A 14575-nucleotide genomic window follows, 5' to 3' on the forward strand; every position below is an offset into this window, starting at 1 on the left:
TTATTGCTTAGGGACCAGGTCCAGTCTCTTTGGGTGCCTGGTCACCTTGCAAGTGACCTCTTAAAGCAGGGGGTCCTCAGCCTTTTTGAGCCTGCAGACACATTTGGCATTCTGACACGAAGTGGTGGGCGCAGCAACAAAATGGTTGCTGCAGGAGGCGGAGCCAGCCACAAAATGGGTGCCACAGCTTAACCTCAGTAACACAGTGCAGATCCTTGTGCTGTGGTGGCAGCTGCTGCCAAAGCAACATTTTAGAAAGAAATCTGCACAGCCAGTCAGAAGCCTTGCTGGGCAAAAGCCCTACCTGGCCCCACCACTTCCGAAAAACACTTGGGCACCAGAAAAGGTGTTGGTGGGCTTCGTGGCACCCACAGGCACCACATGGGGGACCCCTGTCTTAAAGCAAAATATCTAGAAGTGCTGCTTTTAAAATTTCCCCTCAGCTAAAATATTGACCACTTAGGCAAAAGAATTAAAAATGATTTTCTATATTTCCTGTTTGCAGGTGGAACGAGTGTTTCTAGCGCGCTTGAGTGTCCTGCTGATGAGAATCGAACTATCGTGTCGCTGGACACCTCGCAAATGGTAGGGAATGAAAAAAAAAACTATTCCTAGCAGAGAATAGCTGCTGGCCAGACCTGCCAGAGTTCAGTTTTTAGCGCAACTTTCTTTTAGTTTCGCAAATGGACTTTGGAGTATAAATTAGTTGGCTGAAAAATGAATTTTTAAGGGGCACTGGTCTATTGTCACAAATCCTGATTATGTAGACTTGACCACCAACAAGGAAGTACCCTCTGCTAATTTACTAACTTCTACTATCAATTCAGGATTATTGCAACAGCGTGGTGTAGTGGTTAAGAGCAGTGGACTCTGATCTGGAGAACCGGGTTTGATTCCCCACTCCTCCACATGAATGGCGGAGGCTAATCTGGTGAACTGACTCAAAGTCAGCTGGGTGACCTTGGGCAAGTTACAGCTCTGTTAGAGCTCTCAGCCCCACCTACCTCACAGGGCATCTGTTGTGGGGAAGGGAAGGTGATTGTAAGCCAGTTTGAGTCTCCCTTAAGTGGTAGAGAAAGTCGACATATAAAAACCAACTCTTCTTCTTCCTGATTCTTATCAGCTTGCGGAAGGTAGAAATGTCTTGAGATCTATTGTATAAAGGATCAGCAGCCTTGCCCTTTTGAAGTCTTCTTAGTAGACTGACATTTAGGTGGGTTCTTTCAATGCCTATATGAATCCATGGGCCTGAGCTCTCAGCTGTTGTTTTTGCTACAGGTTGGTAGATCATCAGGTCACAAGTTCGGTGTCCACACTTCGTAGCTTAAACAGAACAAGGCAAAACCTAAAGGAAGGAGAGGGAATGCTTATATTTATTTCCACCTTCCCTGCTTCAGTCACACAGCTAGCTAAACACTGCTGCTTTTGATGGGGAGCTAAAAAGCAAAGTGCCTTTTTTTTTTTAACTGAGTCTCTCTTTTGTTTTCTTGCAACAGCATCGAATTCACTGGATAGATGAGAAAAATTTAACTGCTCGTGTCGAAGCCGGCATTGTTGGACAAGACTTAGAAAAACGGGTATCTTGAATTTCTTGTTCTGTTGTGACCCACAATTTCCCACATTTACTGCTTATATCCTCTTTCATTTGTGACTTCATTGTTCTACACGTTCTTGTTAATTAATATCCACCTGTCTCCTGGAGTTCTGGGATGTTCTTCAAGCTCCTGAACTTTCTGATGTTTAAATAGTCCAAGGGCACATTTAGAAGTTTGTCTACAAGGCAAAGCAAGTCTGCAACTATAACTGTAAAGAAAGCAAAAACTTGCAAGATGTTTGTGTTCACAGGAGCGCCTGCCAAAATGTAACAGCTCTCCGTTTTTTCTAGCACATATTCTCATTCTTCTAAACTACAAAAGAAGCGATGTTGCCGTTCTTGATGTAAAACCTTCCAGTGAACAGGGAAAAAGAGTCAAACAACCTGATCCTGAGCCAGCATGGTGTAGTGGTTAAGAGCGGTGGTTTGGAGCGGTGGACTCTGTTCTGGAGAACCGGGTTTGATTCCCCATTCCTCCACATGAGCAGCGGAGACTAATCTGGTGAACTGGGTTGGTTTCCCCACTCCTACACATGAAGCCAGCTGGGTGACCTTGGGCTAGTCACAGCTCTCAGCCCCACCCACCTCACAGGGTGTCTGTTATGGGGAGAGGAAGGGAAGATGATTGTAAGCCGGTTTGAGTCTCCCTTAAGTGGTAGAGAAAGTCAGCATGTAAAAACCAACTCTTCTTCTTCATCATCCTAGCCAGGGTTTTAGACAGTATGTGTGTCCTACATCTGCTTAAGCCAGCATACTTTGTGAGTGAGGCAGAGCTGTCCCGCTTGGCCCTTGTTACGGAGGGTCCTTTGACTCTCAGGAGGAGCATTTCGGAGGTGTCAGTGGGAAGGAAGGGGGAAAACAGGGATGTCCCACTCCACGGGGAGTACTTAGGATCCTCCCCGATGTCGTCATTTGATTCTGCTGTGCTGAAAGAATCCCTTTCAAAGATTAAGTCTGCCTCTGTCATGATTCACTGTTCTAATGTTCAAAACCAGGTTGAGCAAACTAAGATTAGCAGTTGTCCCAGGTTAGGAATCTGTTTACAAGCTAGATGCTCGAGATAGGTTTACAGATGGAAATCATGTTTAATAGCAGGTTAGGCATAACCTTGAACCTCATTTAAGAAAAACAGATTTCAAAATTTCATTTGAATTGTATGCTTTGATTAAGAACTTCTACCCAACTATGTTTTTTTTAAAAAAAAACTTAGCACCAGTTTTTAACAAGTTACTCAAATGATTTTAGTGTCTTATTTTTTATTATTTTAAGGTTTGTTTTTAAAAAGTAACTTTCCCTTTAGCTATGACTCAACTTGGCCTGTGATTCCTTTGTTCATTAATCCTATTTTTGCCTTGGCAAAATGGGCTCTTGCGTACATATTCAGTGTTAACAGGTAACCATTGGTAAATGTGTTCACTCTGCCTAGTGAGAGAACTTCTTTTAACTTTGAAATGGAACAAATGAGCTTGGGTTTGGCACAGGGTTAACCGCTCCTGCAGAGGTGGCTAAAAGTCATTCTGAAGTCATACACCTTTTAAAAATACTTGCAGTGTTTTGTGATGGGACTTCCCAAAGAAGAGTAGCCTGTTTTTTAGGGGGTTCTGTAGCATTTTCCCAAAGAATTTTTTGTGTGTAGGAAAATACTCATACTGCAATTTCTGATGAGATGCCCTTTCATACTTCTTGTTTTTATGTCTTTTTATCATTTGATGTAGTATTTTAACCTTTCCGGAGCTGTGGTTTTTTTTTTTTTTTAAAGGTTAGAATTAAAATGCACAGAGTACATTCCCTTAATTTAAATGTCATTTTTCTAGGCTGCTAACTTCTGATATTTCACCAACTGCTCCATTCTTGAAATGCCACGCAGTCTTTTGTCCCGCTAGAGTACCGCATAATATCGTCTTTTGCGGCAGCTTCTTCCTTTAAAACTTGTGTTGTGGTTCCCCCACACACACCTTCCGAGTTTCCCCTTCATTAGAAATCAGTTTTGATTTTGTTTTTCAGTGACTGGGTTTCTTTCATTGGTTCCGTATCACTTGGGGTCAGTGCTGACCAAATTTGGGGTGTTGATTACATTTTTTTTACATACAGAATAGTTATAGAATATGTAGAAATACCTTGGTGGTAAGCCGCTCAAACCATTAGTAACTTTTATTGCAAGTGTACAGGTACTGCTGAAGTACCTTATTAAAATCCGCGAAGGAAAGAAAGGGCTCCCAGCAGCGCTTGAAATGTCAAGTAGAAAGCGTTCGGCGTCGTGGGCCACTGCGGCAAGTCTTGATCATGCTCGGAAGAACTTGCGTGCCGAGAGGATTTGCAGTCCGGTCCCATTGATCAACAGTAGTGCATATGCCCCAAATCCTTGAGGATACCGGATTTCAAAAGTCACTTGATATTTTTTAATAAAAATAAGTCTCATTCTTTTATTTTCTGAATAGCTGCATTATATTTTCTGCGATCCGTACATCAACATATTTTTCCTGGTTGAAAACAACTTCTTGATGATTAAGGGATTTATTTATTTATTTTAATCTTTAGCCTTCTATCCCGCCCTTCTCTCGGCTGAAGCCGGTCTCAGGGTGGCTCACAACAGATAAAAACAACGCAAAAAAATAGCAGTACATAAAATTATCTGAATTAAAACCCACAATCTCAAACTAAAAGCCAGATCCACACGGCTTCCATATTGTACCAACAAAGAGCACGAAGGAACACAGAATGCATGGTACTTTATGTGCTGTATCTTGTGTCTGCCATGTAGCAGATGAAGGGCAGATGCAAGCAAGGAGCCATAAATGTGGTTTACCTGTGATTGCATTGACATGTTGTAGGACGCTGTGAAAATTCTTGGGCCTCCAGCTTCCTTTCCCTCCCCTCATTTGTGGTTTTAAAACTACTCCCTTCTGCATTCTGTTCAATCCCATGTTTGGAGGCCAAAAGAACACAGCGTAATTTGTGATTCAGCTGAAGGATACTGTGGCTTCTGTGAACTTTTACATGGTTTGTTTTGAAGCTGGGCATGAGGAGGGGAAGGAGGGGGGAAACGTGAGCCTGAGGATAGTCAAGGGCCCTTTCCCATAAGACTGTGGTTTGTCACTGCTAGCAAACGTACGGTTGGAAGCCTAGACCATGACTTGAGTGCTACATTGTGGTCGGAATAAACCATGGTTTGGTAGCGTGTACTAGCAGTCCTAGACTTACCTTTAACAGCGCAGATGAGTCTTTAGGTTCTGACATAAGCGACCCCTCTTGTACCACTGAAATACTAAAAAAGGTGACCGGACCATAGCATGTAATTGGGAATTTGCGGGAAATACTGACTCATTGCAAGAATTCTCACTCCATTTGAGCAGGAACTCATGTGGGGTGACTTCTGTTGCTTCCCTCTCCTGGTTGCACCCTGTGCCATTTCCAGAGGGTCCCCCCCCACCCAACTCTCAGGAGCAGCTTTTTAGAGGGAAGCTGTGGGCTGCAGTGGGGAGGCAAAAAAATGGAAGGCAGCTTTTAAACCAGCTTTAGTCTCACTAATGACAATAAGGGGAGCAAAACACTGATATGATTCCAAAGAAAATGCTGTGGTTAATGTATCTTTAAAGCCCGAAACCAGTGATGGCGAACCTTTTAGAGACTGAGTGCCCAAACTGCAACCCAAAACCCACTTATTTATCGCCAAGTGCCAATACGGCAATTTAACCTGAATACTGAGGTTTTAGTTTAGAAAAAGCAACTCATACATTCACATATTTTGCGTTAAAAGAAAAACACAATAACAGAGCTTTCAATGATACAAACAACTTTTTATTGAAAGGTAAAAGTTTGCATTTGGCATGCATCTCTCGTCCTCTGCTCAGCCACCAGACATTATTGTACATAAGTAAACAATTATACTGTCCCTGAACCTCCTCAAGAAGTGCTTGAAACTGTCAACAATTCAGAGCACGAGCCATGATGTAATTCACCATTTTTGTGACATCTTTGAGGACATCGTCAAATTTTTTGAACAATTAATGTGATTTTTGCTGTTGTGTGCATGCTGATAATTTTTCTACCCTTGGCTCATACTTTGTAAGTTTGAGAGCAACACATGCAGCACTCAGGTCATCTGTTAGCCTGTTTCTGGTGTCAGATTTGATATAATTCAAAGCTGAAAACAGCTGCTCATAAGCATAAGATGATCCAAACAAAGTAAGGAAAGCAATCCCAAGTTCTTTCATTGACTTAAAATTATTTGACAGAGAATTCCACACTTTAAGGATTTCATTTTCAGAACTAACTGTGCTGTTCTTTGGCATCCCTTCTATCTTCTCAAGTGTTTCACGCAGGTCATAAAATTATTTTTTCCAGATAGAGCTTTCCTGAAATTCTATTAGCTCCATTTCCAGATTTTCTAAATTTAACCAGTGTAGGCAGGAAAGATCAAGTTCTTCAAATTTGGCTTTATCTGGAGAAGTAAGAAAACACAGGGTTGTCTTCATCTTACGGAACTGTAAAAATCTGTTACTAAAATTCACCTTTGCAGCTGCGACAATGCTAGAAAATTCCTTGTAGATTTCCTGATGGCTTGTAGGATTGTCTGCAAATGTTGTAGAATTTTCTAAATGCTTTTTTAGACGGGCGGGGCCCCAGACAAACTGAAGAGGGGCGGGTCAGCTCAGCTAGAGAGAGGGAGGGGCTTGCCCCGGGTGCAAGGAGAGGGAGGGCGCCAGCGCAGGCTTGGGGAGCATGGGCTTGGGGAAAGGAGCACCGCCCTCACCACGGCAACACGGCACAGCCCTAGGCAGACGCGATGGGTCTGTGCGTGCCCACAGAGAGGGCTTGGTGTGCCGGCTGCAGCACGCTTGCCATAGGTTCACCAACACGGCCCTAAATGATCTGAGATCACCCTACCTGTAGGACCGTCTCTCCCAGTACACACCCCAGAGAGCGTTACACTCAGCTAGTAATAATTTACTTTTGGTCCCTGGTCCAAGAAGTGTCTGGCTGTCCCCAACCAGAGCCTTTTCAGCTCTGGCCCTGGTCTGGTAGAACTCTCTGTCAAGTGAGACCCGGGGCCTTGCGGGACTTGAATCAATTCTGCAGGGCCTGCAAGACTGAGACTTTCCGCCAGGCCTGTGTTTGAGGCCATGGATTTATTGTAGCTGGCCTCAATACCCCTATCCATAGTTTTATTTCTTCAGTTGTTCTTGGAATATTTGGTTCTGTTTTCCATAGAATCATACAGTTGGAAGGGACCACCAGGGTCATCTGGTCCAACCCCCTTCACAATGCAGGAAATTCACAACTACCTCCCCCACACACACCCAGTGACCCCTACTCCCTGCCCAAAAGATGGCCAAGATGCCCTCCCTCTCATGTTCTGACATAGGTCATAGAATCAGCATTGCTGACAGATGGCCATCTAGCCTCTTCTTAAAAACCTCTGAGGAAGGAGAGCTTACCACCTCCCAAGGAAGCCTGTTCCACTGAGGATCCGCTCTAACTTTCTTTTTTCTCCTCCCTCTCTCTGACTGGTTGTCCCCATCACTGAGATTAATATCAAGGGCATCAACTGGATTTTAAAATTAGTAAGGTTTTAATTATAGCCTGTATTTTACAGTGTGCATTTTAATTGATTGTGTCATTTTGATTGTTAGCCACCCTGAACCAGACTGTAGTCAAGAAAGGGAGGGGTATAAATCCAATAAACTAAACTAAACTCCATTAGCACTCCTCTGGATCTGAGTCATAGATTGGCCTGGATCCTGCCTAGAATTTCTGCAGGCGCAAGAGGAGAGGTACAATGTTTGATTCCATCCTTTCACTGGATACCTCTGATTCCTCCCCAAACTGTTCATGGGGGGTGTCCCTATGCCCCCACAGCAGTATTTCAGGGGGCATTTTGTGCTGCTTCAGTTGGGGGGCTGTTGGTAAAAATAGCCACCCCTCTAGTGCCTGCAGAAATTCTTGTTGGTATCCATTATTTTTGCAATGGGTGTTGTGGAATAGCTCTAGAATTCTTGCAAGGCACTCTTGAATGTATACTGCTCACATGATCAGTAGCTGTGCCAGTTGACGTAAGACTGACTTATGAAATGCTTTCATTAGAACTAGCGTTGGGGGTCACCGTACAAAGGCGTTTTATTCAATTGTTGAGGCAGTGCAGATGGCAAAAACCAAACTAATAAAGAAAAGCGAAACCAGCAACAAATGTATAGGAATTCCTGATCTGGGTAGCAAATACCCATTGGTATTGCATCCTGAAATCCCAGCCAGATGGTTGTATATTAAAAAGGGAGCTCTTCTTGAGAGAATAAAGTGGAATCTGTTCAGGATTTCTGTGAGCCAGATGCAAATCATGTTAACAGAATCATAAATGAATGCTTCCTTTATTGTTTGCTAGGGAAATTTAGTTTGCCAGGGAAAATTAGTTAGTTAACATTGTGTCCTGTGAAACATGCTTTACAGTATTTGATGCTTTACAGTATTTATGACAATGCTTTACAGTATTTAATAAAGTATTGGACTGAAGCTTTTGGAAGTGGAAGGATGAATAAGGCTACATCTTAACAGCTGTGTTTTTAATGCATGCTGCTAAGGCCAGTTCACTTAGTAAATTCTTGGCTGGTTTTTGTTTGTTTGTTCATGCCGACCTTGTAATCATGCACACATGGTACAGTATGATTTTTTGCAATGGTGACATTACCCAAAAGTATTCCCATTAGGGTAGAAATGGTTGAAGAATGGATGTCATGCTTCTGTGTATTGTGCCTACACTTCTATGTCTGAGAGCAGCTACCTGGAGAGTAGTGAGTGGCAGAAATGAATGAAAACCAGTCACTGAGAAACCCAGGCTTAATCAAATTTAAATTATGTTGATCTGAGACTTCCCTCCAGTTTCTGGGGGAGGAAAGCCATGCATTTGCAAAACAGTTCTGCAGTGGAATTTGAACCATCTCTGACAATAATGGATTATTTTTTCTTTTAGCTGGCTGAAAGCGGTTACTGTACAGGCCACGAACCGGATTCTATGGAATTCAGTACTCTTGGAGGATGGGTGGCAACGCGAGCATCCGGCATGAAGAAAAACGTTTATGGAAACATTGAAGACCTGGTAAACTTCTTCCTCTTCTCCGCCTCCCCACCCAGCTTTCAGCAAATGATCTCATTCCACTGTGATAGATCACGATGGGTTAGTCTGTCTGCAGCTGTAGAAAAGAGCAAGAGTCCAGTAGCACCTTAAAGACTAACAACATTTCTGGCTGGGTATGAGCTTTCTGAAGAAGCGAGCTTTGGCTCACAAAAGCTCATACCCTGCCAGAAATTTTGTTAGCCTTTAAGGTGCTACTGAACTCTTGCTCATTCCAGTACATCTGTGTTTTGGTCTTGGTTTTTAGTCTTGTTGTTGATGCCGTGGCAGGGATGGAAAGTGTAAGGGTTTCTGAAAGCAGCAGAGTTGATCTTGTTCTAAATAACACTTGGAACAATACTACTTGAGCTTTACGTGTTGTGACCCAAATGGCCTTCAGGGTAGAATGATGAGAAAGAGTTGATGATTGAATAAAAATATTTTGGCGTAGATCCCGTACTTTCCCTTGTGCTGTTCTCTGCTTCATTGGAGGAGAGGTCCCCTGATGAGTGAGACTCTTTCCACTCTTGCAAGAAGCCAGTCTTGCATGAATGAGAAGTGCTGGTACCTGAGGAATGCACCATGTAAGCAGAAGGAGAACCGGGAGTGGGGGGGGGGGGGCTAGCCTATAAGAAGTACTCTTCCCTTTGTCCACCCTTCATCCTTTTTAGGAACAGCAGACAGCAGGGTGGGGACATATTAATGGAGGAAAGGGGTATTCATGGCTATTAGTTAAAATGAATACTAGTCATGCTGCATACCTATTCTCTCTAGTGTCAGAGAGCATGCCTATTATATTAGGTGCTGTGGCAGGATGGTGCTGCTGCAGTCGTCTATTTTGTGGGCTTCCTAGAGGCACCTGGTGGCCACTGTGTGAATGGACTGCTGGACTTGATGGGCCTTGGTCTGATCCAGCAGGGCCTTTCTTATGTTCTTATGGAGAGTATGCTTTTTTTATATATAAATATTTTTATTTATTAAGAAAGAATTACAAGACAAACTAAACACAACATATAATACATACACAGAGCCATACATGCAGTATATCAAACCTTCCAAAAAGTGCCATTTGTTAACTGCTTTCGGTTAGTAAGAATGTCCCATTTGAAAAACCCTATTATAGAAAACTCCCAATACGCTTAATTAAAATGTAGTATACTACCTGAAGATTTTTGGAATTAATCCTACTTATTTTCCTACTCCTCAACATCTAGTCTACAGTTTTCTTTAGATAACCAACTATTACTCTAAACAATGTGTTTAACATGACTGCATGCTAAATCATTTATTTGTACTATATAACCATTTGGAATAAGTATGGAGTTAATCAAATTATGCATTAGGGTGGAGACTATTTTTACCCTCCTACTCTGTTGCACACAGTATGAAGCCTTTCTTCAATCTAAGAAGCCATCCTTCATCTTGAGTGGCTCTTCTGTTGGAAGAAGAGCCACTTAAGTTTGGAGAAAGGCTCCTTGGAGTTTGGTTGAATCCAGCCCAAAGTAAAGTTGCAGGTCCCATAGGCTAGTTTGGGGTCAGCTGCTTCTTGCCCAGCAGATTTCATGTTGAACAGTCATGGCAGATTTGAAATTGATTAAGATGCTTTTGGAATTGGTATCCTTTGCATGATTTTGTATATTCTTTTTTAATATATATGTAATCTTAATTGCACATTGTGCCTTAAACAGGTCGTTCATATAAAAATGGTAACTCCAAGAGGCGTAATAGAAAAAAGCTGTCAAGGACCACGAATGTCAACCGGACCCGACATCCACCATTTCATTTTGGGATCTGAAGGTATAAGCAAAATCCAGTTGAATTGCAGCGTCTGAAATCCTTTTGGGAATCTGTAGAAAAAAGCCAACAGGGCTGTGGCTCAGTGGTAGAGCATCTGTTTGGCATGCAGAAGGTCCCAGGTTCAATCCCCGGCATCTCCAGTTAAAGGGACTAGGTAAGTGGGTGATGTGAAAGACCCCTGCCTGAGACCCTGGAGAGCCGCTGCTGGTCTGAGTAGACAATACTGAACTTGATTGTCTGATTCAGTATAAGGCAGCTTCATGTGTTCAAACAAAGGAATAAGCTTTGTACTGACAGCAGCTGATTGTCATACAGATATAACATAATGTGGCTGTAGGTAGCTATGTAGTGTGGTGTGAAATCATTGTGTCAGGCCTGCTAGGTGTTAGGACTGCAGATCTCTCAATGCAATGTTGACGAAGTCAGCATTCGAGATTTAGTTATTTAATTTCTAGCCCGCCCTCAATCCCCAATCAAGGCTGGGCTCAGGGCGGGTCACAACAAATTAATTACAATAAAAACAATAAAATCAATGCATCTCTTAATTAAAATTATTGAAACAAATAGTGATAAACACATAGTGGCACTCAGTTGACAAAACAGTTGCTGGAAAAATTCGGAAGCTATTTGAAAGCCGTTGGAACCCACACCATCAGTAGTCCAAAAGGTGTGGGGAAGATAGAGGTAGGGAGGGAGGCCAAGCACTGATAACAACCTGCAGTGGCCCTCAACCACGAGACGTGAGCTCTGCCCGCTAAGACCTCCTGCTTAACCGTTCTGGTTTTAGAGTTGTTACAGCTACAGCTAGAAGGCTGAGTATAGCAAGCTTTATTGCGTGCAGACATTATATGGAGCAGTGTCTCCTTTCTGACCTTTAAAGACCCATTAAGCTTTTCAGAAGAAGAAGAGTTAGTTTTTGTATGCCGACTTTCTCCGCCACTTAAGGAAGAATCAAACCGGCTTACAATCACCTTCCCTTCCCCTCCCCACCACAGACACCCTGTGAGGTAGGTGGGGCTGAGAGAGCTCTAAGAGAGCTGTGACTAGCCCAAGGTCACCCAGCTGGCTTCATCTGTAGGAGAGGGGAAACCATCCCGGTTCACCAGATTAGCATCTGCTGCTCATGTGGAGGAGTGGGGAATCAAACCCGGTTCTCCAGATTAGAGTCCACCCTTCCAAACCACCACTCTTAACCACTACCCCATGCTGGCTCTTCAGGGGAATGGAAAGAACTATCCCAGCCATGCTTCTAGAATAGCATTGTGTAAACTGGACACTGCTATTGCAGCTGTATGTGTGGGCCCTTGTCTGCAGCACTAGGGAGTCTCTGGAGGTCCTGGAGGTGGTTGTTACTGTGGTAAAGAGTTACACGGAATGATAATGTTAAGAAAGAGTTAATGTTTTGAGGAGAGGCAGTCTACATCCTAGTGGCATCTGGGAAACTGTGTGGCGGTTGTGAAGATGGCTGCTGGAGTTAGGGCCTCTAGGCCCAAGTTGTGTAGTGGTTAAGAGCAGTGGTTGTGTAGCCAGCATGGTGTAGTGGTTAAGAGCAGTGGTTTGGAGTGGTGGACTCTAATCTGGAGAACCAGGTTTGATTCTCCACTCCTCCACATGAGCGGCAGAGGCTAATCTGGTGAACTGGATTTGTTTCCCCACTCCTACACATTAAGCCAGCTGGGTGACCTTGGGCTAGTCACACTCTCTCCGCCTCACCTACCTCACAGGGTGTCTGTTGTGGGGAGGGGAAGGTAATTGTAAGCCGATTTGATTCTTCCTTAAGTGGTAGAGAAAGTCGGCATATAAAAACCAACTCTTCTTCTTAATTGTGACTATCACAAAGCTTGCAGAATGGGCTTTTTCTGTCTCCTTCCCACACGGCATCCCGCTGAACCCTCTGAAGTTCTGCTTATGGCATTCTGGAACCCTCACTAATAGGATTGGGGGGAGGTGACAAAGCAAGGGTCTACCTTAGAAACCTGTACACACCCCACCACCACGGCACTTCATCCACAGTAAATGTTGAAGGGATTCAAGGCATTGTTTCTGATCTTCCAGCAACAATACTATAAAGCATTTCTAGATGCTCTGTTGATACTAATAATTGCCATTCAGTGGTTTTTAGGCAAAATTCTAAATGGGTTCTTGCCCAGAAAACAGCTGGTAGGGCCTTGCGTGAATCAATTGAAAAAGAAGATTCCCCCTTATTGACCTCAGTTAGAACTGCATTCCCCTTTTTGGGTGCCTAAATATTAAACCAAAGGCTTGGATCCCGTGGTAAGCCTTTCTCTCGGTGGAATGGGACTTCTTCCTCTGGCAGGCCGAAATGCTTTCCTAAAAGGCCGCTCCTAGAAGATGGGGCCCTCAGAAACGGCATGGCAGACAAATTGAGTGTCAGTAGTCGGAGAGGAAATTGGCGAAATTTCCGTTAGCGGAAATTGACCACGGGGTCTAAGTCAAGATATGGAATTCTTAGGTTATGGTAGCTTTAATCTTATAGTACAGTTACCTTTTACCTATGCCCATATTTGATCTTTGGAGTTGGAGTATTCCTGCAGTCAGAAGCATAATTAGTAGTAGTATTTGTTTATTTGTTTAGCCATAGGCCGTTACAAAACTTCCTTACATAAATACAGAAAACTTAAATTGTAACCCTTTGAGAAATCTACATTAATCATGTACAACTCTTTGGAGGTTCTGGAATAAGAAAGTGTTCCTTTTTTTAAAAAAAGGACCAAACTCACAATTTTAAAAACTCAAAACGCCTTCAAATATTCTGTATTTTGCCTATGAAATCATAATTCAATTTTGTCAGTCTTTTAACCGCTGCAGCCAAATAATGATTTTCCTCTTTTTATGAAGGAATCCTTGGAGTGGTAACGGAAGTTACAATAAAAATCCGACCGGTCCCTGAATACCAAAAATATGGATCTGTCGTGTTTCCAAACTTTGAGAGAGGGGTGGCCTGTTTAAGAGAAATAGCGAAGCAGGTAAAGTACCTTTGCTCTAAAGGTTGTAATTCACTGCACTTTTTCAGAGGAAAAATAGCAGTATCTGAATACTTTCACTAGAGGGCATGCTCTGGTCTGCCTGCGTCATCTTTGTAGGGTTGAGAAATGGGTTTAAAGGAGTAATGTCCCTTTCACCTTCTTAGAAATTGGTTGTGGAGCTGGAGTTAGGTAAAGGTAAAAGTAGTCCCCTGTGCAAGCACTGTGTCATTCCTGACCCATTCCCGACGTTTACTAAGCAGACAATGTTTACAGGGTGGTTTGCCAGTGCCTTCCCCAGTCATCTTCCCTTTACCCCCAGTACTCATTTTACCGACCTCGGAAAGATGGAAGGCTGAGTCAACCTTGAGCCGGCTACCTGAAACTGACTTCTGTCAGGTTCATACTCAGGTCGTGAGCAGAGCTTTTGACTGCAGTACTGCAGCTTACCATTCTGTGCCATGGGGCCCTGGAGCTAGAGTTAGGCCTCTTTAAAAGTATTGTGTCCCTTTATTCCCAGAGTGTTTTCCTGCTGTTCCTCTTCTCTCAGTGACCTGGAGCTGCAGGGAAGACAGGGTAGTAGACAGGGCAAACTTGTCCTTCAGATTAATGGGAAGGTCCTAGTGTCCCCGCTGCCTTGGGAGGAGGGGCGGGGAAACTAGCAGTCAGCAGCAAGTTGAGCCAGCTGTTGATTTGGCTTCCTCCCAGGATTGTTTTAACATCAGTTCACTCCTGGAAGTAGATCATTTGTTGACGTCTGTGTCTGGGTGTATCCCCTACACTTCCTGCACAACTGGTAGGCAGGCAAAGCTTATTAAAGTTGCTGTTTTAATCCCGTGGATATGTTTCTCAGATCTGGTACTTGACAAATGTAAATAGAGGGATTTAATACCTCCTCCCTTTCCTGTCAGTGCCATAATTACAGTTATCCCTTGAGGATTCAGTGCCCTGTTTCCTTTTGTGCCGATGGACTGCCCAGAACGAAACCTTCTTTTACAAAAGTCCTGGATGTGTTTACACCCAAGGGCAGAACACAGTTTAATCCTTTAACCCACATTTCAGAGACCTGAGCAGTAGCTCCCATGCGTTTGTAAT

At 43.4% G+C, this 14575-nt stretch overlaps 1 protein-coding gene across 1 annotated transcript in view; it reads left to right on the plus strand.

Moving 5' to 3' along the window:
- AGPS (alkylglycerone phosphate synthase) overlaps positions 1 to 14575 on the plus strand; it is a 72136-nt gene that overhangs the window by 31811 nt on the left and 25750 nt on the right. Inside the window, exons 6-10 of the mRNA XM_056861193.1 lie at positions 506 to 585; positions 1497 to 1577; positions 8559 to 8684; positions 10388 to 10496; positions 13356 to 13483. Of these exons, the coding sequence (XP_056717171.1) occupies positions 506 to 585; positions 1497 to 1577; positions 8559 to 8684; positions 10388 to 10496; positions 13356 to 13483 (524 nt within the window). The remainder of the gene's footprint in view (positions 1 to 505; positions 586 to 1496; positions 1578 to 8558; positions 8685 to 10387; positions 10497 to 13355; positions 13484 to 14575) is intronic.

This window comes from Euleptes europaea, chromosome 15, assembly GCF_029931775.1.
Source record: "Euleptes europaea isolate rEulEur1 chromosome 15, rEulEur1.hap1, whole genome shotgun sequence".
Classification (NCBI taxonomy): domain Eukaryota; kingdom Metazoa; phylum Chordata; class Lepidosauria; order Squamata; family Sphaerodactylidae; genus Euleptes; species Euleptes europaea.